At 43.6% G+C, this 26,679-nt stretch overlaps 2 protein-coding genes across 3 annotated transcripts; one reads left to right on the top strand and one right to left on the bottom strand.

Moving 5' to 3' along the window:
• Window positions 1-5,088: 5,088 nt before the first annotated feature.
• On the top strand, window positions 5,089-12,372 carry Pgam1 (phosphoglycerate mutase 1). Its single transcript, XM_020177749.2, has 4 exons — window positions 5,089-5,351; window positions 9,852-10,126; window positions 10,648-10,828; window positions 11,659-12,372. The coding sequence occupies exons 1-4, from the start codon at window positions 5,213-5,215 to the stop codon at window positions 11,826-11,828; spliced, it is 765 nt and encodes a 254-aa protein (XP_020033338.1). The 5' UTR covers window positions 5,089-5,212; the 3' UTR covers window positions 11,829-12,372.
• Window positions 12,373-17,327: 4,955 nt separating this feature from the next.
• Window positions 17,328-26,672, bottom strand: Exosc1 (exosome component 1). 2 transcript variants are annotated; one of them, XM_020177743.2, is made up of 8 exons: window positions 26,541-26,672; window positions 26,306-26,421; window positions 23,525-23,599; window positions 21,180-21,268; window positions 20,379-20,412; window positions 19,529-19,579; window positions 18,652-18,736; window positions 17,328-17,761 (listed from the first exon to the last, which is right to left on the bottom strand). In XM_020177743.2, exons 1-8 carry the CDS (start codon window positions 26,668-26,670, stop codon window positions 17,655-17,657), a joined length of 687 nt encoding a protein of 228 aa, XP_020033332.2. In that variant the 5' UTR covers window positions 26,671-26,672; the 3' UTR covers window positions 17,328-17,654. The 2 variants fall into 2 exon arrangements, with proteins under 2 accessions (XP_020033332.2, XP_020033334.2); XM_020177745.2 differs by lacking the exons at window positions 20,379-20,412; window positions 21,180-21,268.
• Between the last annotated feature and the right edge of the window lie 7 nt (window positions 26,673-26,679).

Here is a 26,679-nt window from a genome sequence, read left to right as displayed (position 1 = left end):
ATTGGACTGGGGACCAGGAGAGAATGGTAATACAGAGAAATGGGCTCCAGTGTCTAACAGGAAGATGATTTTTCACTTCTCTACTATTATGGTTGCACAGGGCTCCTCAACATTGATGTTAAGAAGCAGAGCCTAGACAGGAAGTCCTGGGACCCATCAATCCATAGGAGGTGGCACCCCGCCTTCCACCTGGAGATGGGGGCACTTAGACCTCCAGTGGTTACCTTTGCAGAGAGGGCAAGGTCCTGATGGGGGTTGGAGCTGTCCCCTAGGCTGTCCCCCTTTTGGGCATCCTCTGTGGAAGCGCTCCTCCTGTCCAGAATGGTAGCAAGCTCAGGTGGGGCACTCCCTGAGAGCTGTGATTAGGTCATGGTGTTTCTGATCCTTTTCTTTCTTTTTAGTGATGTCCTGGTTATAGTATACAGACATGGCTAGTTGTATTAGTTGGTCCAATGATTTTTTTCCCCTTCAGCCACAGACTTTTGGAGTTTTCTATGGATATCTGGGGCTGACTGAGTTAGAAATTTATCTTTGAGGAGAACCTCTCCCACCTATGACTCTGGGTCCACTGTGGTAAGTTTTTGATCACAACCTTAAGATGCTGTAGAAAGGTAAGGGGGTTTTCATCAGGGCCTTGTTGTACTACAGTCACCTGAGAATAGTTTAGAGGTTTAACTTTGGCCCTTTTTAGCCCTTCCACTAGAGATGGGTGAAGTGGCATTGATGCCATTCATCCCCCTCATCATTTTGATCCCAATGTGGGTCTACCAAGGGGTCTGCCTCTGCCCCGATGGGCATGGGCGTATTCATTCCCTCATTTCCAGGTGCCACAGGTATTGGGGGTCATTGTAGATGGAAATTGTCTCCAACTTGAGTGGCCTGGACCAGGACCTGTTGCTTTTCTAATGAGGAAAGAGTCTGGTCCAGGAGAAGCATGATGTCATTCCATGCCAGTTTAAAGGTTTGGATCACAGAAATAAAGGCCTGGATATACTGGTCTGGGGAATCAGTATAGCTACCCAGATCCTTTTTAATCTCCCTTAGATCTGATAACTAGAAGGGGACATAGACTTGCCCTCTTCCTACCACTGCCTTTTGAAGGGGAAACATCCATTAGGAGGCTCTGAATATTTGGGTGGCTCAGAAGGTAGGGCAGGGGGTGGAGCAGTAGGGGTGGGTCTTGTCATTGATAAGGGGCTTTTCTGGTCCTCCTTCCCTGTGTTTATCCTGTGACTTACAAAGAATGGCCAGCATTTGAGTATCTAGATAGCAATTATTGAGCCATTCTGGGTGGTCCTGGAGATAAAAGAAAAGCTGTATATAGGGGATTTCAGTCCACTTTTCCTCCCTTTTACAGAAAATGTCTAATTGGAGTATGGTATTATAATTTAAGGAGCCCCCAAAAGCTACTTCTCTTGATCACCCAGGGGATATTGAGGCCAGGCCTCAGTACAAAGAAAGATGAGGGTTTTTTTTTTTTCTTGAGATTAACAGGGTCAAAGTCCTTCCAACATTTCAGTAGACAGACCAGAGGAGACTGCTTGGGTACTGAGGCCGGAAGACTGGAGGGGTCAAGTAACATCTAGAAAAACTTGTCAGAGTCCCCTTTTGTCTGTGTTCCAACTGGGGATCGATCTAACAAGAACAGGCATCCCTGTCTCATGATTTCCTTCTGCTGTCTGTGGCCAGGACTGAAGGAAATGCAGTGACTGGTAAGATTGCAGCCACCCTTACCTATGCAGTGAAAAACCTCTAGGATCCAAAAGCAGGCAGCCTCCTTAACAAAGGGATGCATCAGCTGGAGAAGTGCCTGTAAAGTTAGAGAAGGGCACTCAGAGGGAGCTCCAAGGCAATCACAGTGCCACAAAGGGATGACTAGTGTCAATATTTGCAGGAAATTTTTTATGCTGAGGCTGAAAGTGTGAGAAGTTTTAAATGAGAAGTCTAGAGACCATAGTAATGCCCATTTTTTGGCTATTCCCGGAAGGTTATGTTATTGCTTCTTGGAGACCATAACTTTGAGATAAGAAGTGGCTCCAAGGGCTGGGTTGTTCAGGCTTGGGTGTGAAGTGGGGTTGGGAGTAGGGCTTGTGCAAGGTGAAGCAGCCCTTCCCCACACTTGGGATGAGCTACCCTGTCAGCCCAGGCTTGCCCTTGAGGCCTGTTCCCCCTCCTCCCATGTACCTGTGCATGCTTATTTTTCCTCTCATCCCTTTTTGGGGGAGTGGCAGGAGGTTGCAGTTGTGGCTGTGTATGGTTGGTGGCTTTGGATGCACACTAGGCCCTTTTTATGGATTGCCTTAGCTGTGGCAGGTGTCACCACTGCATCCAGGTAGTCTGGCAGGACGGGCTGATGTCCCTGGGCATGTGTGTGCTTTTCCCTCCTCCCCTTGTGGTGGTGGGGTTAGGGCGTGTGTGTGGTGCTGGGGGAGGCCCTCAACCCTGCTGGGTCCACCCCTGTGGCCTGTCGTTCTTCCTCCTGTGTGCATTTATTTTCCTTCTTATCTCTTTTTATGGGAGTGGCAGTGGGTTGCAGTCACCACTGCACAGCTGGCAGTTGCAGCATCGGCTCTGGACACCAGCTGGGATCTTCCCAGGGATTGTCTTAGTGTGGCAGGGGCTGCACCCAGGGGGATGGGGTTTGGGCTTACATGTGCCATGGAGGCCTGTGTCAGTCCTCCTCCCTGCTGGGTCTGTCCCTCAGGCTGTGGTTTCATGAGGTGCCTTTGCCTCTGCCAGCACCCAGCAGCCGATTTAAAGCTGGTGTAGACCAAATGGTATGACAAACTAGGTGTGGTAGTAACTCAAGAAAGTCATAAGGTACCATTGTATGAGTTTTCCATGGGAGGTCAGGGTCCTAGTAAGCACAGGGAGGGGAAGGCAGATAGAGATGAAGGACAAAGCGGCAGGACCAGGGAGGGAGCATGTGAGTAAAATTATGTATGCTGCTTGTGGAGGAGCTAGAAGGGGGGACCTGACATCCTAGGTGTGGGAGGGGGAGCAGAGCCAAGAGATAGGATACACACTTGAGGGATTAACGATTAGGTGTGCTTTCAGATTGGTCCCACTAAGTGGTACTGGAACACCATCAGCAACACAAAATCTCCACTCTTGGTCCCTACCTCCGGCAGAAGGGGATATTGATAGGTGGGAGAAGACCACTAAAACCAATCAGGTCTCCTCTAATACAGCATAATGCATACCTGAATAAATCCCAGGCTCGGTCTCGGCTTGCAGGGAGGGAGCCAAAAGCACCCCTAGAGCCAGAATTGCTGTGAGGCCAAAGTTGGCTAGGAGCTGTTGGTTCAATACCATGACTAGAAAGTCCCTCAGGAAGATAGGAACAGAGGGAGAGACAGGGGGAGCAGCACAGGGAAGTCTGCTTTTGGCTAGTCCTCAGCAGGGGGTTCCTCCCAGCAGGCGAATCCAGTAAGCTGGATGCTTAGGGCTGCACCTTAGGCAAACTTTTGGTGGTTTGGTGCTCAAGTCTTTCCAACCTTGGTCCAGAAGCGATGTCCCTTTGTGTGGTCACCAGAAATGTTACATGCTGGTGTGAAATGTTGTGGGCTGGTGTCAAGGGTTCTTGCTTCACAGGGCAGAGAACTGGCTTGTGAGGCAGCTGATTGACTTATGAGACAAAGCTGATACACAAAGTAGGATTTATTAGAGAGAAAAGAAAGGCTACACCTAGAGCAGTGCAGCGGAGTCCAGAAACCAGGGCTCCCTGTTCAGTGAATGCTGGGGCTTTTTATGGATGCTTTAACTCTGGGTTAAGGTGAGGGTTAGGTGGGTTTTTTTCTATTGGCCAGGGATTTGTCTGCATGGGCTCTCTTAGATGAGCTGGTCTGTTTGGCCCTTATTGGCGGTGGCAGTGGGGGGAACAATCTTGGGAGCATTTTGTTTGTAAGCCCTGTGGCAGATTTATGAGCCCCTGTATTTCCTCCTGGGGTGCAGGAATGCAGATTTGTAACTCCTTGTCAGGGTGCAGGGCTCATGGTGCTCTCCATGGGGGATGGGATACTCACTCATCTGTCCTTTAGGTTCCCAGACCCAACAGCAGGAATTCACACAGTTAACACATCCTTAGCTCTAGGCCACTCCCTGACTCATGTTTGGTGCTGTTAAGTGGCACAATCGAAATAAACCAAAGGAGGGTGATCTGGGAGGAGAAAGTGGCTCAGACAGGTAGACATTTAAACTGATGACTGGGTCAAGCAGAGACACGGGCAGTGACTAGAATCTGCCCTTTTCTGGAATGTTTGAAAGAGCCTAGAGTTTGCTTCATGGTTGGAGAAGGAAGCATTAACTTGAGGAATGTAAGAACCTGTAGACAGATGGGAGTCACATACAGAGCAGGGCTTTGGAATCAGAGACCAGTCAAATTCCTTATCAGTAAAACAGGAGTGAAATGACAAGTGTCCTACCGAAGCAAAGTAGCGATAGTAACTACTGTTTACTGAGTAATTACAGTCAGCCTGGTACCAGAAAAAAAATTACGTCCATGCCTGAGCTGGTGGCTCAAAGCCTGTAAGCCTAGCTGCAGAGGAGAATCGCTGGCTTTGAACACAAAAAAGCTAGTGGAGTGTCTCAAGTGCTTACCTAGCAAGAGTCCCTGAGTTCAAACCCCAGTGCCGCCAGGAAAAAAAAAAAAATGCCCATTTTTACAGATGAGGCCGAGAGGCTTTGTGACCTGCCTGAGATACAAAGCAAATAAAGTGTGTTAGCGTTAAGTTTTCAACCCAAGTGGGTGGATCAAATTGTATACAGATGGGACAGGGACCCGGCAGGGGCGAAGAGTGGCTCAAAGGCTAGGGCCATTTAGCATACCCAGGGGCTCAAGAACGTCCGCGGTAAAGGGAGCGACCCACAGCTCCAGTACACATGGCAGCACGTGGGCCCCAGTCGTACCGCCCTCGGTGCTTACGTGCGCTCCGTGACTGCCGGGGCGAACGCGGAGCCGACTACGGGCCCCGCATGCGCACTGGCTCCCGAGCGCGATTTTCCCCCTTCCCCCGGAGGCCGCAGTGTTGGCATGGGGCGCATGCGCACACCTGGCGGGCGGAGGGCGGCCACCAGCGACTGGAAAGATTTGGGTGAGAAAGTGCGCGGGAGCTGGGCGGGGGAACGCGAGCGCGCAGGCGCGGCCGGAGGTGGGAGCATCGACCGGAATCTCGGCGAGCCTCAGTCCGCGTTGCATCCCTAGCCCACTGCTATGGCTGCCTACAAGCTGGTGCTGATCCGGCACGGCGAGAGCGCCTGGAACCTGGAGAACCGCTTCAGCGGTTGGTACGATGCCGACCTGAGCCCGGCGGGCCACGAGGAGGCGAAGCGCGGCGGGCAGGCGCTGCGAGGTAACGGAGCGGGCTGGGTGGCGGTGCGAGGGCTCGAGCTCTGGCCTCCAGGTCCGCTCGAAGACGGCCGGTGCCTTACGCCGGGTCTCCAGTTGGGTTTGCAATGGGGAAACGGGCGCAGGGCGGGGCGTCCATTTGCTCAAGGTCACGCGGCGGAGTGTAAGGGGCTGCGTTGGGAAGACGCAAGGCCGTCGCCCCGCAGCCCTTTGCACTGTCAGACACAGGCTGGCAAAAGTCTCTCTTTTTAGGTTGCCCATTTACTAGTTCGGGGACCAGTTGCCCCGCATGGAGCCACCTGTGGCGGCCAGGCCTTTGTATGGTTTCCGCAGGGCTCTTGGAGGATGTCCGGTGCCGTGCATCGGCCATCTCCAAGCCTTGTCAGGCGGCTGCAGATCCCAGCAAAGGGGCAGGTCACATGCTTGTCCCGGGCATTGGGGGAGTAGGGCCGCGTTGGGGCCTCACTAACATGCTTCAAGACACCAACACATCCGCCCGCCGTGGAAAGGTTTGCATTTCAGCAGCGTACCACAGATACTGTGTCCAGAGCGCACCCAGACGTAGCTGAGGGAATGAATGATTTGAGTTGATGCTACAGCCCTAGAAAGTACGTTGATTTTATTCCCTTCCTTCCCATTTCTTCCTTGGCTCCCTGTTGTAGGTGGGAAGAATGAGAATCGGAAAGATGACTTGTTCAAGGTCATCTACTTATTTCTATTCCAGTGTCCTTGCCCCATTTCTGGGTGGAGTAACGGGTAGTTGTGAGGAATTGGTAGGCTGTTGGCCAAGGACAGAAGCTGGGCAAAGGGTGGACGTGACAGATAGATAGTGCTTGCCTGTTTCCCTCTCCAGGCTCTCCCGCGCAGCAGACTATTTCTGCAAGCTTGGAATGGTAATAAGGAAGCATTCCTGCATTCAAGGAATCAAGATTCACTGAAGAGGTGCTTCTGTTGAGGATTAGGACAGATCCTGCCCTGCTTTTTCTAACCTGGACAAGTAGTCATATAAAAGGGCCGTTGGTGCCTAGTTGATGGGGCCCTGGTATTTGGGCACAGATTACTAGCTCTAGCTTCTTGCCTTTACTGTATTTTATTTTATTTCATTTCATTTCATTTATATTATGTTTTTTAAAATTTTATTTATTTTATTTTATCGTACTGGGGTTGGACTCAGGGCCTACACTTTAAACCACTCCACCAGCCCTTTTTTGTGATGGATCTTTTTCCGAAATAGGGCCTCAGGAACTATTTCCCCTGGCTGGCTTTGAACCGTGATCCTCCTGTTCTCTACCTCAGGCGTGAGCCACCGGGGGCCCTTTTAAAAGGAAGCAAAGCTTTGAAAAGCCTGGGAAGTGTAATCCTGATTGGGGTTGAGGGAGACGCATGTGAATACTTTGTATGACCTGTTGCACCAATCTTACTATTTTTAATTAGAGGATTCCAACACTATCTCTCTTAAAAGAGACTGGAAAAGGGAGTCTTTGCTCCCATTTCCTTTGTGGGGAACAGGAAATGCTTCTCTTTTCTTCCCCCTGTTCCCCTCCTAATAAACTTTACTATTACTTTTACAAAAAAAAAAAAAAAAAAAAAAGAGAGAGAGACTGGAAAAGGAAAGTGCTGGTAAAAGAAGCCATTTTCTGTAGCTCTCTAGCAAAAAGAGCTATATAGGTCTGAGTTGGTTTGCTGATGCTTAGTCCAGGACAAAGTACATTCCCTCTGCCTTCTACCTTAAGATGATCATATGTTTAAAATTGTAATTGCTATAGAATATCAGACTCTGTTTCAGTTTTAAAATATTGGTAGCATTACATTTTAGAAAAGCATATATAAGACCAGGCACACTTGTAATCCTAGCATCCAGGAGACTGAGTCAGGAGGATCTCCATCTCAAGGGTAGCTTAAGCTACACAAAAAGAAAAAGGGGTTCAAGTCCCCCAAAATAGAGGAAAATCAGATATAAATTTTAATGTCTATTATGAGTGTCACAGGTGATTAATGAAAGACTAAATGAAAGCAAAAACTGAGTGATGAAGACCATTATGAACAGTATAGTAATAGAAAAGGTAGATATAGATATATAGAATTCATCCGTGCTTCCTTTGCTAGTAGGGTTTGTACAGTTTTGAATCTAATTTAAGGAGGAAGTTAGAGAACTGAGTTGCTCCATGTAACCTTGGGGCTGAGAAATGGAGGGATTCTCTGAGGAAGAATGGAGTCCATACCTCATGTTCACCCTACCCCTGGGCTTTGTGCTTCTGAAGAAGCTCTATGTTTCTGATCCGTCACCATTCTCTGTTGAGTCCTAGGGCAACTGCTTTTCTCCTTGGGGACACTTTGTGTATTCAGAAACGTTCCATTGCAAGTGGAAATAATTGCAATGAAACAGACTTCAGCTTTTCATCACCGGAGCTGAGCCTTGCACCATGGGTATTCACTTCTGAGTGACTCAGCCTTTTTTTGGAAGCCATTCCTTCCCTTATGGTTGGTTAGGGAGGTAGTGAGGGAAGTGACTGTAACCAAGTCTAGTTAGACTTGTCCCCAAGCTCAGTGATGCGATCTGTTTCTTTCCTCTTGTGGGTGGTGGTGGTGGTGGTTTTCTTGGTGATTAATCTTCCCTTCCCCCATTAGTTGCTTCTTATGAATCTCATTCTCATTTGAATGACTAGTAGGAAAATTCACTTGACATTTTATTAATTACCATTGCTAACCTTAAAATGAAGCAATATCCCAGAAAGTCTGTGCTGAATTTTGAAGGGGACCTTGTAGTGTTGTGGAGAAAAGTGTTTTCCTGGCATACTATGTAAGGAAAAGGCTAGCTCCTCATTCAGATGGGAGGGAAAATAATCTCTCATGATGAAGTAAGACTGACTCATTATAACCTATTGGTCGAGCCAACATAACTCTGATTTGCTAGCCTTCCCCCAAGCCCCACAATAACTACTGTATATAAAGGGGAAATTGGGGAGATCATTTATAAAGGAAGCAGTGCAAAGCATTTGTTCTTTCTTCAGTGAATGGTAAATTTGGTTATAGTCTGGAACTTTGACTGCAGTAAAGAGGAACTACTGATAAAGACCTTCTACACTCAGTAGTTAAGACAAAATTTTATGCAACATGCTAAAGTTTTTTTTTTTTTTTTTTTGTGGTACTGAGGCTTGAACTCAGGGCCTTCACCTTGAGCCAGTCTGCCAGCCCTTTTTTTGATGGGTATTTTCAAGATAGGGTCTCAAGAACTATTTGCCTTGGGCTGATTTGGAACTGCAATTCTCCTGATCTCTGCCTCCTGAGTAGCTAGGATTATAGGAATGAACTACTGGTGTCTGGCAACAAGCTAAAGTTTTATCAGCATTCTCTAAGAACTCTGTATCCTTATTGTTAGAATTTTAAAATCCCACTTTTCCAAGACCAGAGGGGCTGGGTGTGTGATAGTGCACAGCTGTAATCCCAGTACTTGGAATGCTGAGGCATCTAAAGTTCCAGGCCAGCCTGAACCACATACGTAGCAGGACCTTGTCTCAAACAAGTTGCATTTTGGAGTCATAGTGCCTAGATTTTATTTATTTAGGCAGTACTGGGGCTTGAACTCAGGGCCTATGCCTTGAAGGTTTTTTTGTTTTCTCAAGATAGGGTCTTGAGAACTATTTCCCCGGGCTAGCTTTGAACCTTGATCCTGAGCTCTGCCTTCTGAGTAGCTAGGATTTTAGGTATGAGCCACTGGCACTCAGTTAATGCCTAGTTTTAATCTGTCAAATAAAGGCTGTCACCTTGGATATTTTTGTTTTCCTCATTGTCAGAGTTGTAAGAATTATAAGCTCATAGGACTTTTATGAAGACTAAGTAAAGCGTACAAAGTATTTAGTCCAATGAGCAATGGTAAGCCCTTGTGAACTGTTAGCCATTATTATTTAGAAAGAGATTGCAAGCTTTTAGTATCCTTTTCCCTACAGAAGTGAAGCAGAAATAAATTGTAAAAATGTGGTTGAGTACAGCATTCTGGAGATTAGCATAAGCAGCACAGACCTTAGGTTAGCTGGTTCACAGTGCACTAGGCTTTAGGGTAAGTGAATTATTGGGGAACCACTTAAAAGTGTACCATCATCTATAACATAAAGTCAACATATGTTCTTTTCCTGGAAGACAGTATTTACTGCAAGAGTATACAAAATAAGCTGGGTACTGGTGGCTCACACCTGAAGTAATCCTACTTACTTAAGTGGCTGAGATCAGGAGGATCACAGTTTGAGGCCAGCCTGGGCAAATAGTTCATGAGACCCCCATCTCTAAAATAACCAAAGCAAAATGGACTGAAGATATGGCTCAAGTGGTAGAGTACCTGCTTTGCAAGCATGAAGCCCTGAGGTCAAACCCCGGTCCCACCAACAAAACAAAACAAAATACTTGGCCAGATAGTTTCCATTTGAACTACCAATGTCAGATTTATGTGTGAAAAAATTCTGGTTTAGGGGATCTGATCAACTTATCTCTTGGCACTTTTAATCTCCAGATGCTGGCTATGAATTTGACATCTGCTTCACCTCAGTGCAGAAAAGAGCAATCCGGACCCTCTGGACAGTGCTGGATGCCATTGACCAGATGTGGCTGCCAGTGGTGAGGACTTGGCGCCTCAATGAGCGGCACTATGGGGGTCTCACTGGCCTCAATAAAGCAGAAACTGCTGCAAAGCATGGTGAGGCCCAGGTAAAGATTTGGAGGCGCTCCTATGATGTCCCACCACCTCCAATGGAGCCTGATCATCCCTTCTACAGCAACATCAGTAAGGTATGGGCAAGCCCAGTTTGGTCACTCCACCCAGTATCAAAGGGTTAGAATTTGGGCCTCATTCATTTTAACTTTTATTAGTATCTGCCTAGTCCCACTGAGCTTATAATTTATGATAAAATAGTTAATATAGTCCTCCCTTTGCCAAAGAACGACTTTCACTTGTTGTAAGATTTAGTTGATAGTTTATGTTACATATCTGAGAAAAATTTCTCCTTTTTTATATTTCCATTGTTATGTTTTATAAAACCCATTCAGAGCCTTCCTCAGCCAACCACAAGTTAAGTGGAATTAGGACAACCTTGTTGCTTAAGTTTTCCCCCCTCTTTTCTAAGTTAAATTTCTTTGAGGGGCAGGGTAATGATACCCTTTCCCAAGATCTAAGGTGCATTCTGGATCCTGATGAGAAACCTTCACCTGTCATTTGACCCCTTAGGAGATGAGGAATGGACAGAATGTATGCACTGTGAAAGTCGTTTGATGGATAATTGCTGAACTTGGAAGTTTTCTTTGTTGCTTAGGATCGCAGGTATGCCGATCTTACTGAGGATCAGCTACCCTCCTGTGAGAGTCTGAAGGACACTATTGCCAGAGCACTGCCCTTCTGGAATGAAGAAATCGTCCCCCAGATCAAGGAGGGGAAAAGGGTCCTGATTGCAGCCCATGGCAACAGCCTTCGAGGCATTGTCAAGCATCTGGAGGGTACGTGCTTTTTTTTTTTTTTTTTTTTTAAAAGAGGAGCCCTTAAAAGGATAACAAAGCAGAACTGCCATTCATCAGGGACTTAGTGCAAAGGCCTTCAGGAAGGGCTGACATACTGATAAGTCTTAAAGACAGTCTATCTAGGTTGACTCCTAGTAAAGTAACACCTTATATCTCTGTTTCTTAAAATGCTGCAGAGCAGTGACAACTGGACATTCTGAGAACTAATTTTACATGCAGACCCTCAGGTCCTATACCAGACTCAATTGGGAATTGGCATCTATCTCCCCAGTTATTTGACACACATTGAAGATTGAGATGCCCACGTCTAAACTAGGATTGCTAATTGAAGCTGCTGGTAAAATCCTTAGTCACAACTTCACACACAAATCTCAACTTGCATGTTAAGTTGTTTCACTCCTGAGGACCTAGAAGCCCGAAAGTGCTGATTTTTGGCAGATGGATGGACTACATCAGGTATCTGAGATTATAAAATCAGTCCTGCTTCACTGTAGGCTCCAGATCCCACTTTGGTAGGGATATCTGTAGTGTACATTTTTCTGTAGTTTGTTGGTTGGTCCATCATGAATCGTACATACTTTTCCATACTTTTTCTCACTTTTTAGTTATTTGAGAAATTGGAACTGGGGGCCAATTCCTTAGGGCATGGATCTACCATTACATAGATCACAACTACTACTAAATAGATCGGAAAGGGTCTCTTGTTTTAACTTCTCCCAAAGTGCTTTGTTACTGACAGATGAAGAATAAACCTTCAGGGGTGATGTGGACTCATACCTTGTATGGCTGAACATGGTGACTATTTTCAGGTCTGTCTGAAGAGGCCATCATGGAGCTGAACCTGCCAACTGGTATTCCCATTGTCTATGAATTGGACAAGAACTTGAAGCCCATCAAGCCCATGCAATTCCTGGGGGATGAAGAGACTGTGCGTAAAGCCATGGAAGCTGTGGCTGCCCAGGGCAAGGCCAAGAAGTGAAGGCCAGCCAGCTGACTGTACCCCAAGAAGCACCCTCCCTGCCCATTAGTTCCTCTGCACCTCTCACAATGACCACATCTGTAGGATCTTAAGTTGTAGCTGCAGATGGGTATTGGTGGCTCTCATTTGCATTTTTTAGCATTTTGTCTCCTGCACCCACTCTCTTCATAGGATCTAGGCAGAACAGCACCTCTGGGGCACAGGTTTGTAGTCTGAGCCAGGGAAAGCTCTTCTTATCCAGGAGAGTTGAGATAATAATTCCAGTTTTTCCTAGAGCTTTACCTACTAAGGACCTGCTTGAGGTAGGGGCTTAGGGAGGAACAATGCTGAGGCATGACCAGTAAGAAGCCAGAGAGCCCACTCATGTTCCTATAGAAGATAGTCCTGTGCTCTTACAATTATAACTGTCTGGGGGTTCTAGTCTTTCCCATGGAAAAATGAATGTAACCTGCATGGTGACTTAACTTTCTCCTCCCTGAGCCCAGAGTTACTGGCTCCAAAAGATTGGGATCAATCCTGAATTATGTTTATGTGTTACATTTACTTTTACAAAAAAAGATTTACATATATACATATAAATAATACTGGTAAAAAACCCTTCTAGGGTTCCTAGTGGCGGTTGAAATAGTCCCATATGTGGTCACCAGAAGATAAGTCATTCCTCACACCAATATGGGATAAACTCCTTTGGTCTCTAAGGGGCAGGAGTGCCTCTTATAATCCCTCTGTGTGTACTTAGAATCCCTCCACTGTCTTGTTTTGTGGCAGTGAAAAGCCTCTTGATCATGTAATGTCCAGTGTGTCTTTCACTGTGTCTGATTTCCAAGTCATGTTCCAGTTGCTTGGCTATGCCACATGGGTCCGGTACTCATTTTGAGCATAACTGTACTAAATCTTTTTTTCCAGATCAGTATAATAAAGGAGTGATGTGCAATATTTTCCAGTGTGATGTGTTGTACCTCTCATTTGAAGAAACCTTAGCATTCAGCTTGAAATGTCTCTTACGACATTCCCAAGCCCTTCTGTGACATATAGCCATTAGATCCTGACAGTACTAGTAGTCTCTGTAACTTGTACTATGAGTCTTGACTAAAACTGTCTTTTAGCAGGAAAATAGCAGAAAGTCAGCATCAGCTACCATTACTACTAGGCAACCAATTACTGGACCTTTAAGACAGCACCTCACCCTGGAGCACATCATAATCAAACATTTGCTCTGAGCTCACTCCTTGAACTCAGGGCACTGGTAGGACTAGGGCACTTGGCTTTTTAAAAAAATTTTTGGTAATACCGGTGTTTGAACTCAGGAGCTTGCACTCTGCCACTTGAGCCACACCACCAGCCCTTTTTTGTGTTGTGTATTTTTGAGATGGGGTCTTAAAAACTATTTTCTAACTGCCGTCCTCCTGATCTCTGCCTCCCAAGTAGCAAAGATTACAGGCATGAGCCACTGGCGCTTGGCTCTTTCTTTGAACCTTTAATAGGCAGTTTTAGAGTGTACCAACAGGCTGAGAACCATTATTCCAATGTACAGAAGGAATAGCCTCAGCAGGGCGCCAGTACACGCTTGTAGTCCTAGTTACTTGACAAGGGATCGGTTGAGGACAGCCTGGGCAAAACAGTGAGACCTCGATCTCAAAAATATAAAAACAAAGCAAAACCACCCCCCCGCCAAAAAAAGCCTCAGCTTCCTGGTTTTCTGATGCCAATTTCAGATTAGCAATCTGTTGCCATTCAATGTTCCCTAATACTGGGCATAGCTGCTCAGTTAGGTATGAGAACACCCATTTGGAATTTTTATTGAGCATTGCTATAAGTTAAGTCACAATACTGGGTCCTGGGGCATTCAAAGGTAAGCCAGAATCTTGCCTGAAAAAGAGTTCAAGCTGACTAGAAGAGATGCCTGTAACACAATATCTGATGCTTATGGGTGAGGAAATGTAGCCTGGTTTGCAACAGATCAAGGAAGTCCTATTACCTCGTTTCAAATGCTCTTTGGAAACTGATACATAAAAAGTAATATATAAGGAGTAAAATGGGCACCACCCAGCCCATCTCTTCAACCTGTACCATGAAAATGTTAGGTACCCTAGTGAAGTCTACATTACTGTAGCTAGAAACTACTGAGATAGAAAGTAAGTCAAGCTGGGTACAGCTGTGTTCCATTAGATAAAAGGGAGACACACAGTAATACATAATGATTCAAATAAAGCATGAGATAATAGCCCAGGGTAAATCATATTGTTTGGGTGAACAAAAAAGGCCTTAGTCACTTTATATATTACTGTTTTTACCCTGGTGCTGGAGATCAAACTTACAGGCCAGCACTACCACTGAGCTACATTCCCAGCCGTTTTTAATTTGTGATACTTAAAAAAAAAAATTACGCTCTGAAAATACAAAACTTTGTTTACTTATGTTCTGTCCTTGTCTTTCTTCACTAGAATGTAAGCTCTGTAAAGGTGGGATTCTATCATGTTCACTGCTTACTCCCCATTCCTAGAACAGCAGTAGGCTGTTGCATATGTACTTACGATGTTCAGCAAGCACTGATGAATAATGAGCCAGTATTGAGAGCCTCTGAGTTTCCAGTCAACACTGCATAAAAGAGGCACTGTGGCACAGGTGGAGAGCCTTTCAGTGAGGCCAAGCTGGATGTGAATGCTGCTATGTGATGGCTGTGTGACTTGGGCAGATACTATAATTTTTCCATGTCTTAGTTTATTCCTCTGTAAAATATGGAAATAATTACTTCCTAGGGTTACTGTGAAGTTCAGAAATAAGTAAAATGGCTAATGCCAAGAGATTATTAAAATCTACTCAAAATTTAAGGTGTGCAATTTATTTATTTATTTATTAAAGAGATGGGGGTCTTGAATGGATTAAGAAAATGTGGTATCTATACACAATGGAATTTTATGCAGCCATGAAGAAGAACGAAATGTTATCATTCACTGGTAAATGGATGGAGTTGGAGAACATCATTCTGAGTGAGGTTAGCCTGGCCCAAAAGACCAAAAATCATATTTTCTCCCTCATATGTGGACATTAGATCAAGGGCAAACACAACAATGGGATTGGACTTGGAGCACATTATAAAAGCGAGAGCACACAAGGGAGGGGTGAGGATAGGTAAGACACCTAAAAAATTAGCTAGCATTTGTTGCCCTTAATGCAGAGAAACTAAAGCAGATACCTTAAAAGCAACTGAGGCCAATAGGAAAAGGGGACCTTGAACTAGAGAAAAGGTTAGATCAAAAAGAATTAACCTGGAAGGTAACACACACGCACAGGAAATCAATGTGAGTCAACTCCCTGTATAGCTATCCTTATCTCAACCAGTAAAAACCCTTGTTCCTTCCTATTATGGCTTATACTCTCTCTACAACAAAATTAGAAATAAGGGAAAAATAGTTTCTGCTGGGTATTGAGGGGGTGGGGGGGAGAGGGAGGGGGCAGAGTGGGTGGTAAGGGAGGGGGTGGGGGCAGGGGGGAGAAATGACCCAAGCCTTGTATGCACATATGAATAATTAAAAAAAAAAAAGAGATGGGGTCTCACTATGTTGTCCAGGCTGCCTCTGAACTACAGGGCTCAGGAAATCCTGCTGCAGCCTCCAGAGTAGCTGGGAATATAGGTGCTGTGCATTCTACGTCCAGAAATGTTTTGCAAAAGAAACACAGGCAATGCCAGGTGCAGTGGCTCATGCCTGTAATATCAATCACTCAGGAGGATTGTGGTTCAGACAGTCCAGGTAAAAAGCTGGGGAGACCCCATCTTAACTGATAAGCTGGGCATGATAGTGTACACTTATAAACTTAGCTATGTGGAAGGAAGTAGGTAGTCTGTGATTTGAGGCCAGTCCTGGGCAAAAACTCAAGACCCTATCTGAAAAAATAAAGCAAAAAAGGGCGGGGTATATGCCTCAAGTGATAGACAGCTTGCCTAGCAAGCATGAACCTTGAATTCAAACCCCTACACCTCCAAAAAAATAAAAGAATCATAAGCATGTACAAAGATAAGTGTATAATAGTTTTCTTCACAGCATTGTAATAGAAAAACTGAAAGCTTCAAAATATCAATAGAGAACCAATGGAACATACCTCAAAGTGTCTAGCATAAAGCCCTGGTATCCTGGTATTTAGTAGATACCTGATAAAGGTGATCAGATATATAATGATGACAATACTAGCATAGTATGAGTTTTTTTTTTTTTTTTTTGGTAGGACTGGGGTTTGAACTCAGAGCTTTGCACTTGCAAAGCAGGCACTCTACCACTTGAGCCACACCTCCAGATCATTTTGGTCTGGTTATTTTGGAGATGGAGTTTCACAACTATTTCCCCAGGCTGGCCTCAAACCGTGATCTTCCCTATTGCAGTTCAGCCTCCCAAGTAGCTAGGAATATAGGTGTGAGCCACCAGTGCCTGCCCTCTGAGCATTTCTTCTGAGTATTTCTTCCTCATAATAATCCTATAAGATCATTCTATTCAGATGAGGAAACGGACTGAAACAGATAAAAAAATAAATTGCTAAACATCAGTATCAACATCTTGGTTATGGCTGGTGTGGTAGCTCATGCCTGTAATCTTAGCTACTCAGGAGGATCAAGGTTCAAAGCCAGCCCCAGGCAATTAGTTCTGGAGACCCTATCTCAAAAAACCCATCACAAAAAAGGGATGGTGGAGTGGCTCAAGTAGTAAGAATGCTTGTTTAGCAAGAATGAAGCCCTGAATTCAAACCCCAATGCTACCAAAAACCCAAAACATCCTGGTTATTATAATTTGTTTCTTATGTTGTACTGGGGGTTGAACCCAGGGACTCCCACAAGCTAGGCAAGTGATCTATCACTGAGTGATACCCCAAGGCTAATATTTGCAAAATGTCACCAGTGTGGAAAACTGGGCAAAGGGTACAAGGGATCTCTGTAATATTATTTTGTCCAATGCTGGGAATTAGTCCCAGGGCTTTGTGAATGCTAGGATGTAGCTCAGTGGTAGAGTGTATGTCTACCATAACCCCAAATAAACAACAACAGAAAACTGCATGTGGACCTACAGCTACCTCAATTAAAAATATTGAGGGCTGGGGTAGCTCATGCCTATAATCCCAGGTTCTTGAGAGAAGGATCAAGGTCTGATCTCATGTTCTAATCCTTGCCTAGCCACCTCTGGTGGTAGTGCTCTGTCCCTCTTTTCAATTAAGATTTAACAAACATTTCCTAGAATCCTCACTCTATCAGTAATTCTATTTTTACCAGCTCTTTTCAGAACTACTCACACTATCTGGATCACCACACATCCTATATTTTTACTAAACTGTAATATTTGTAAGTGAGGGGTATATACTAGGTCCTTGACCCAGTGCTTAGCACCTAGGAAGCAGAAGCACACAGAATACAAAACTTACAAGAAAATGAAAGTCAATCAGGCATTGTTGTCAGTTAACGACTCTACAAGTCAGGACACCATTTAGATTCCTTTCCCTATTTGAGACAACAGAAACTATAAAACCTTTTTAATAAAAATGTTTTCTTGATCACAGTAAAAAATACATTAATCAGGACTGTCAGAGGAATAGGCTATTTCTAACATTACAGTTTTGTTTGCTGGGGCCTCCAAAAGAAAAATTTCATCATTCAAGAGTGAAATTCACTAAAAGGTTTCACAAGAATAATGTTCTAAACACAGAATAAATTTCTGGCAAATGTTTCTAAGGTGGTTGCTGACTGACCCCAGGTATCTGAATAAAGACCAAGACATCCTTATGTTATTTCATACATATACTCTCGGAAATAGCTTACCCCCTCCTTGGGGTAAAATGTGCTTCCTAGGTCTGTAAGAATTCAGGCTGTACTCGGGCCACTTTCCGGAACTCTTTTGTGTGGGTCTTAGGGCACTGCATTTCACACCAGCTGATGGGAATCATCTGAACACCTAGAAGAAAAAAGCCAGTGTTGAAGCTAGGACCCCAAATATTTCCTGTGACCCTTTTATTTTCAGTTGGGTAAGAAACTTAGGTGTTGGGCTAGAATGTGGCTTAGTGGTAGGGCACTTGTTTACCAAGAGCAAGGCCATGGGTTCAATTCCCAGCACTAAAACAAGAAGCTTCACCTAGTGAAACCCACCTCATATAGAAAAAGTCTTGTTTATTCCACTGCTTTATGGAGTGAGCTCCGTCTCCTTAGACTTAGGAGAATCATTCGAATCTCAGCGGTAAGCCGTCATACTGTGCTTACTAATGATGGGTACATTGTCCTGAGAAATGTAACCTCATCATGGTGCAAACATAAAGAACATTTACACAAAGTAAGATGGCTACAGCATCACTAGGCAATACATCTTGAGTTTTTTTAGTGCTGGGGACAAAACCTAGGGTCTTACATGAATACTAAGCACACGCTCTGCCACTGAGCTGCACTTTCAACCCTAGGTGACCCACCATTATACATGCTGTCCATTTTTTTTTTTTTTTTGTGGTACTGGGGCTTGAACTCAGGGCCTACACCTTGAGCCACTCTACCACCCCCTTTTTGTGATGGGTTTTTTCAAGATAGGGTCTCTTGAACTATTTGCCCATGCTGGCTTCGAACCACGATCCTCCAGATATCTGCCTCCTGAGTAGCTAGGATTATAGGTGTTAGTCACTGGTGCCTGGCCACCCTGTCCATTGTTGACCAAAATGTTTTGTATCACGTGACAGTATTTATACTTATATTGCATCTCAGATAATTAAAAAACAAGGAAAATTAGGAAAAACAATGAATTACTCCTATACTGCAGTTCCCAGGGAAAAGCAAGGATTGTGAAAGCTTGGATCAAGTCACCTGATTCACTGTGGGCCACCACTACTCCTAGCTCATTTTCGGCAGTGGTCAGCAGGTAGTTGGACTGTGCATCACCTAGGGAGATCTAGCAAAACACTTGTGAAGGAAAATGTGGGTTTTTAAGTATCACAGCTATTTGAATTGTTTCTCCACTTCCATTTCTTCTTTCAACAAAGAACCAGAAGTCTGCTGGAATAAAGGCTACCACTTTTTTTTTTGGTGATACTGAACTCAGGGCCTCACATCTCCTAGGCAGGTACTGTATTACTTGAGTCACTCCGCCAACTTTTTTGGGTTGGGTATTTTTTTTTTTTTTTAAGTATTACAAATACTTGCATTAAAAAACCCAAAACCACAATATTTATCAATTGCCTAAATGCTCAGGCAATATGTGTGCAGTACTTCACCTATATTATTTTAATAATTCAAAACAGAGGGGTATATCCTATGAATCCATTGCAAATTATTTTCAGTACTTCCTGTCATGGCATTTTTCTTGCATTTTCTCATTTGCAATTCACGTCTCTGAATTACAGAGCTTATTTTCAGTTGTAAGCACTGAAGTTCACAGAGGCATAAGATTGTGAAATTAAACTTACTGTTCTTTACAGATATCCTTAGTCCAAGATTATGTAATTCTGCCTTTAAGAGTAGTTTTACCTGAGACATCTCACAGAATTGCTGAGCCTGAGTTTTCTAATGAGTGTTCTAAACAAACATACAGAGAATTGTCTTTCTGCTCCATTGTGTTATTACAGAAATTAAAGTACCAGGTATTTTTTAGATAGGGTCTGATGAACTATTTTCCTGGGCTGGCTTCAGACCATGATCTTTCTGATCTTTGCCTCCTGAGTAAAGTTAGGATTACAAAGGATACCACTTTGGCTAAGACAATGTCACCTGGGTGGAAACTCTTATAAATTTCAACCTGCAAAGAAACAACAGAAATGTTAAGTGAAAGCTCTAGATTACATCTATGTGAAACTATTAACCCCCAAATAGAACCAAACTACTTTCTAATCCCAGGTAGATGTAATCATTACTCGAGTCAGTTAAGACTTTTTTTTTTGTGGTATTGGGATTTGAACTCAGGACCTACACCTTGAGCCATTCCACCAGCCCTTTTCTGTGATGGGTTTTTTCAAGATAGGGTCTCAGAAACTATTTGCCTGGGCTGGCTTCAAACCGCTGTCCTACTGATCTCCTGAGTAGCTGTGATTACAGACATAAGCCACTGGTGCCCAGTTAAGACGTTTATTGATTCTATTGACTCGTAAAGAATAGGCAGAAATGGCGGTCTGTGTCTGTAAACCCCAGTATCCAGAAAGAAAAAGATGCAGGCAGGAGTTCCAGGCCACCCTAGGATACACAGCTATATAGCAAGGCCCTGTCTCAAAACACCAAAAACAAACAAAACAATGCCCCCCCCTCAAAAAAAAAACCCAAAAAAACTAGTTTCATTTTGTTTAACTGAATGAAGAAAACTCACCTAGAAAGGAAAGGGATGGTGAAGTGAATTCCATTTATAGCAGGAATGTATTAACTTTCTTTGACTCTACATTCCTATGGTCTTTGGAATTCATTGGGATAATTTCCCCCCACTTCGGTGCTGGGGATCAAACTCAGAGGTGGGCCTTGTACATGCTAGGCAAGTGCTATACCACCAAACTACATCCCCAGACCTCACTGGGATAATTAAAAAAAAAAAACCCAAACCAACCAACAACCTTGTCTTTCTCAGTTGCTCGGACATCTTCCTTGCTATTAAAAAAAAAAAAAAAAAAAAAGAATTAACATGAAGATTAATTAACTGTGAGAAAAAATTATCCTGCAGGTTCCTAACAAAGAGCTACAAGAGCAGACAGAACAAGCCATGATGGGGATCCAGCTGCTACCCCGGGATGCAGGGTAGAAAGACATACTTGATATGCACTGAGAGGAGAAAACATTTACTTGTTCTAGGACCACACAGAGCAGCAGTATCGATACCTTTGAGTAGGGAAAAGCAGATCAGATTTGGCAGGAAAGGATGAGGAATTTTGCTACTTTAAGAGAACTTGAACAGAGGCATTACAGAACCACATGGAATCCTGAGGCTGGAAAGGTCCTTAAAAGTTAAATTATCTGCCATAATTGTTTGTCCTTTTCCAAGAGTCCACTGAAAAGGCAAACTATTATTTCACCCACAAAGCTTTTTGATGTCTTACAAACTTAGAGTTTAATCTATATTAAAGAAAAAATACACAATTCTTAAAATGCTTTCTACTTAATTTGGTCTGGCTTCATCCTGACACTGCTAATCTTCAACTTCCCTCTTTTTGCTTTAATTTAAAATCCTTTCTTATTCATCTTTTCTTTTTGTCTTAACTTGTAGACCATTTTCTCTGGATACCATGGGGGAAGAGCTGATGCACAAAGGTAAAAGTAGGCCTGAATAGAAATTATAATTTTTGCTAAAAACTCTAGTCTACCTATCTTTGTCTTATGCCAGGTGCTGAGGCAAATGTGAAGACAAGAATACTTCTTACCGAATAGTTCCTCGAAAAGAATTTTTAAGTGGTGTGGACCCCACGTATAAGATGTGTACTTTGGCAAAACGAGAATTGATGCTAGAGACCTGAGGAATAAAGGGAGAGCATCAGACCATTAGCAGCTGTTAGTTCAAGGAAGCAGCAGTAAACTAGGAATTAACAGGATTTTAATCCAAGCAACCCTACAAATAGAATTGAAGACAAGCTAATTCTTACTTATATTGGCTTAAGTGATATCTATGAACTGAGAGCCACAGTGCCAGAGTGGAGGTTGGCTCAAGCAGTAGAATACTTGCTTTGCAAGGGCAAAGCCCTCAGTTCAAACCTCACTCCCACCAAGAAAAAAAAAAAGTGGTATTTTAACTTGGTGCCAGTGACTTACACCTATAATCCTATCTGAGGCTAGGCTGAGATCAGGAGCATCAAGGTTCAAAGCCAGTGTGGGCAAATAGTTCATGAGATCCATCTCTAAAATAACCAGAGCAAAATGGACTAGAGATGTGGCTCAAGAGGTTGAGCCTGCTTTGCAAAGCAAAGTTCAAATCCCAATCCCACCAAAAAAAAAAAAAAAAAAAATATATATATATATATATATATATATATATACATATATATATATATATAGACTTGTATATAAATATACAAGTCTAAGCCAGGTATGGTGGTGGATGTCTGTAATCCCAGTTACTTAGGATGTTGAGGCAGGAAGATTGAGAGTTTGAGGCCAGCTGGGCTACATAGCAAGTTCCAGGCCAGCTCAGGCAACTTAGTGAGAACATGTCTCAAACCCTACCCGCCACCCCCAAATCTAATAAAAATAGACACAGAGCAAGACAGAAATCTAGATCTTTAACAGCTATTACTAAGAAGTCTGTATAATGGATAGAGTTTAAATCTACATTTTAGGGTTCAAGTGGTAGAGTGCCTGCCTAGCATATGAAAGGCTCTGAGTTAGTTTTTTTTTTTTTTTTGGTGGTACTAGGGCTTGAACTCAGGACCTACACCTTAAGCCACTCCACCAGACCTTTTTTGTGATGGTTTTTTTTCGAGATAGGGTCTTGTGAACTACTTGCCTGGGCTGGTTTTGAACTGTGATCCTCCTGATCTCTGCCTCCTGAGTAGCTAGGAGATTAAAGATGTGAGCCACTGGTGCCCAGCATATATATATATATTGGCAGTATTTGGGTTTGAGCAAGGCCCTGAGTTTAAAACCCAGTATCACAAACAAAAAAATTCTACATTTCAGCTGCTACCTATCATTTGGATCATTGCCTCTACAGCTGTTTTCAGAGTAACAGGTGTATTTTCTTCTGGAGTAATTTATTGTTCTTTTTTTTTGTGCATGCTAGGCAAATGCTCTACCACTGAGCTACATCCTCAGCCCTCTTATGGAGTAATTTATAAAAGGAGAAACTGAGAGCTACAAATAACTTTATCTGGCAGAGGATGGGGATAGACAGGGAGTACTAACATGTTACAGTCATTGTTTAGTACAGCATTGATTTGTATCTCCACCCAAATACCCTAAAAGACTTTAAATTTAACAGGAATATTTGAGAATAAGGTATTTTGTTTCTCTACAGAAAAAGGTCTTAAATTAGGATGTTCAAAAATTAGGCTTCCTCATTGCCCTTTGGCACTCATTTCCCAGACATAAGTATAAACTACATACTAAGCAGCTGCCTCAGTGAAAGAGCTATGCGTGCCTGTACTTGGCTGTCTTGATCATTATACTAGAACTCTCTAGATCTCTAGATCTGCATAGTCTAATAAAACTGGTTTTTCAGACAGGGTCTTGCTATATAGCCCAGGCTGGTCTTGAATTTGTACATACCTCCTATTGGTATGTACCAACACGTCCAGCTAGTAAACCTTTCTGCAATGATAGAAATGTCATGTGCTGGGGCTGTAGCTCAGTACTGTTAATAGTGCTGGCCCTGCACTCAAGGCCCCGAGTTTGCTCTCTCGTACTGGCCCCTCCCAAAAGAAAGAAAGTCACGTGCTGCCCAGTATGACAGTCACAAATCACAGCTGGCTACTGAGTGCCTGAAATGTGGCCAGTGTGACTGAGGAAATGAATTTTTTAATATTCTAAGTTAAATGTAAACTGGGTATAGTGGTGCATGCATGTAGTACTAGTACTCAAGAGGTGAAGGTAGGAGAATTTCATGTTTGAGGCCAGCCTGGGGTACACAGCAAGAGCCCTGTTTCAAAAATAAATAAATAAAATAAATTTAAATATATATATGTAGCCAGCAACTACCGTATTGGTCATTACACTCCTAGAATGGTAAAATGTAATTCTAGAATAGTATATTAAGCAGAGATTAGGATCAATTTACCTTACAGGTGACAATAGCTCCCACATCTGGAAGTAGTTGGGACTCTGTTTCTCTCATCACGGATATCACAGGAAGCTATAGAGAGAATAAAAAAAAAAGAATATCCTGGCTAAACTCTGGGTAAAGATATTTGTGACTTTAGAGTAATATAGGAATGTCTTGGGGACACAAAGGCTGGTGGACGATGGATTCATTTATAGACTAGAACCAAGGACATCAGAAATTTTAGGAAATAGGAGGACAAGGGGCCATAGGAATAATGTTGCTAAAAGCTGGGCATGGTGGCTCATACCTGTAATCCCAGCTACTCAGGAGGCAGAAGCAGGAGGATCTCAAGTTTGAGGCCAGCCTGAGCAAAGGTAGTGGTGAGACAATGTCTCAAAAACAAAATAAAACCAAAAGGGCTGGGGCTCAAGTCATAAAGCACTTGCCTAATAAGGCCCTGGTTCAATTCCAGAAAGGGAAAAAAATGCTGCTAGAAGACCTAATCCAACCATTCCAGGTTAATTCTGCAAGTGTTTTGATGATACTCTTGGAACTTCTTGGTATACAACCATACTGCCTGCCTGTAATTATGGATAACTTGACTCTTCCTCTGAAATTATACTGCTTCTGTTTCTTATTTCATTACATAAGATAGAATTTCCAAATAAATGTTATATTATTATTATTTTTTCTGTTTTAAGGAAATATTCAGTTTTCTCTTTGAACATGGTATTGGCTGTTGGCCTAAGAGACATTTTTGGTCTTGTCTTTTTATCAATCTCTCCCTGGCTCACTATACCTAAGTTCTTTTGGTCTCTTTCAGTTACCCCACCATACTAAATTCTTCCCATTTTAAAACCTCTGTTCAACCTGTTCTTTATACCAGAACTGCATTCTCTCCACCCATCCATCTTTAATTTATTCTTAGAGGACTGGGCCTAAGTATTATTTCTACTATCCAGGGCAGTGGATGGGTGGTAGCCTGTTACAGTTTTTCATGCTACCAGGCAACATTCTTTCACAGCAGTCGTTACATTTGTAATTATATACCTATCTCGACATTTATTTACAATTTGTGTCTCTGCCCCTTGATAGCAAAAACAAGCATATGTGGCTCATTACTACATCCCCAGAGGTCAGCAATGTGTGTGACACATGAAAATTCTCAAGCGGTATCTGAAAAAAAGAAACAGGCAGTCTAAAGATATTCTCAAAATTGGGGCTATAGGGGTGTAGCTCACGTGGTAGAGCACTTGCCCAGCATGTGGGAAGTCCTGAGTTCAATCCCCAGTACTACAGAAGCCATTCTCAAAATTAATTGCATAGAAAGTCCCTTGTTTTATGGATGAGGAAACCAAAACCCAGAGTTTAGGTTTGTTACCTAAAGCAGAGTCAAGGTCTAGTTAATGAGAATCTAAGGAGCTCTACCATTTCAGCCACATCTCCAGTCCATTTTGCTCTCATTATTTTGGAGATGGGGGTCTCCCCAGCTATTTACCAGGGCTGTCCTCAAACCACAATCCTCCTGATCTTAGCCTCCAAAATAGCTAGGATTACAGTCATGAGCCACCACACTCAGTCCCTAAGGTGCTTTTACTTCTTTTTAAATTTTTCTTCTTTTATTTTTGTGGTTCTGGGGATTAAATCCAGGGTCTAATACTGTAATGTTGGACATGCTAGGTAAGTACTCTACCACTAAGCCACATTCCCAGCCCAGTGATTTTTTTTTTTTCTTTTTTTGCAGTAGTGGGGTTTGAACTCAGGGGCTACACCTTGAGCCACTCCACCAGCCCTTTTTTGTGATGGGTGTTTTTGAGATAGGGTCTCAGAAACTATTTGCCTGGCCTGGCTTCAACCCTTCATCCTCCTGATCTCTACCTTCTGAGTAGCTAGGATTACAGGTGTGAGCCACGGGTGCCCAGCCCAGTGTTTTAATTATTAACCCTCTGTTGTGTTACCTGACTTAAAATGTCCCTTCAAAGACTGCTTATTTGATCCTTGAGTTAATCCTGTAACAATTTCTGGGAACCAGGAAGGATAGTATTAAACAAGCAACAGGTATTTATTGAGCAACTACCTTGTGCTAGACACTCAAGGCATGGTGATGAGGCTGCTTTCATGGAATTTAAAGTTTACTTCCCCCTCTCTCATCCTGCCTCAGCTTCCTGAGGACTCCAGTTGTGCACTACCATACCTCACTGAACTTGACTAGAAGGAGAAGAATCTAGTGCAGGAAAATATGACCCAGTATTTAGTTACACACTTAAGTAAGTGCTAGGAAGAAAAGCAATAAGAGTTCTTTGTGAGTGTTTAACAGCCCCCCACCCCACAACACAACCCTTTCCTGAACCAATGCGTCTAGAATAGCTTCTTTGAGAAAGTGCTACTAGAGAGGCTTTCTTAAAAAGGAGAAGAGTGTGCTCTAGATGCATGACAGGTGCACGAAGGCTCTGTGGAAGGAGAGTTTAGCGCATTAGCGACATTGGACGTTTCCAGTATGGCTAGACTGCAGTCATTGAGGTGGAAAGAAGAGCTGGGTAAGAGCGGAGAATTAGCAGCTTACTGCTGGCTGGGCTACTCTCCATTTGCATCTGCTCTTGTCCCAACAAGCGAGATCAGCCTAACTGGTGTGTGTGGTGGCTAAGTGCACGGCAACCGTGATCAGAGATGGGAAAAACTGAGAGATCAAATGTTCTTTTGGTGAGGCACTAAAGACGCGTCTTCAGTGTCCAAATCTCAGGACCAGAACTCAAGGGTAGCCTAGGAGAAAGAGGAGATGTGAAGCGCCTCCTTTACCGCGCCGTTCTCGCTGGTCTTGGTCAGGCAGCCCGCAAGAGACGAAAAGATGTAGCCGTGCCGGGTGTAGGTACCGCTGCCCGGGCTGCCCTCCTCCAAGTTACACAGACGTTCGCCTGCAAAAAAAAAAAAAAAGAGCTGCATCAGCCACGGGATGCCAGAAGCACTGCAGTGGCCGTCCAGCCGTCCTGTCTTTGTTTCTATCCGAGACTCGGTGAGGGAACCGCTCACTTACCAGGGATGCAGTATCTCACGGGTGGCGCCATGACAGCCGTAGTCCCGGATGAAAACAAAGCCAACTTCTCATTGGTCACATCCAGGCGCAGTTCTCCAGTAAGAAATGCGTCAATTGGTACGTTTGTCATGTGACCCGC

Source organism: Castor canadensis, chromosome 7 (assembly GCF_047511655.1).
Source record: "Castor canadensis chromosome 7, mCasCan1.hap1v2, whole genome shotgun sequence".
NCBI classification, from domain to species: domain Eukaryota; kingdom Metazoa; phylum Chordata; class Mammalia; order Rodentia; family Castoridae; genus Castor; species Castor canadensis.
The sequence above is the reverse complement of the archived record's forward strand: the minus strand, read 5'-3'. Positions and strand labels throughout refer to the sequence as shown.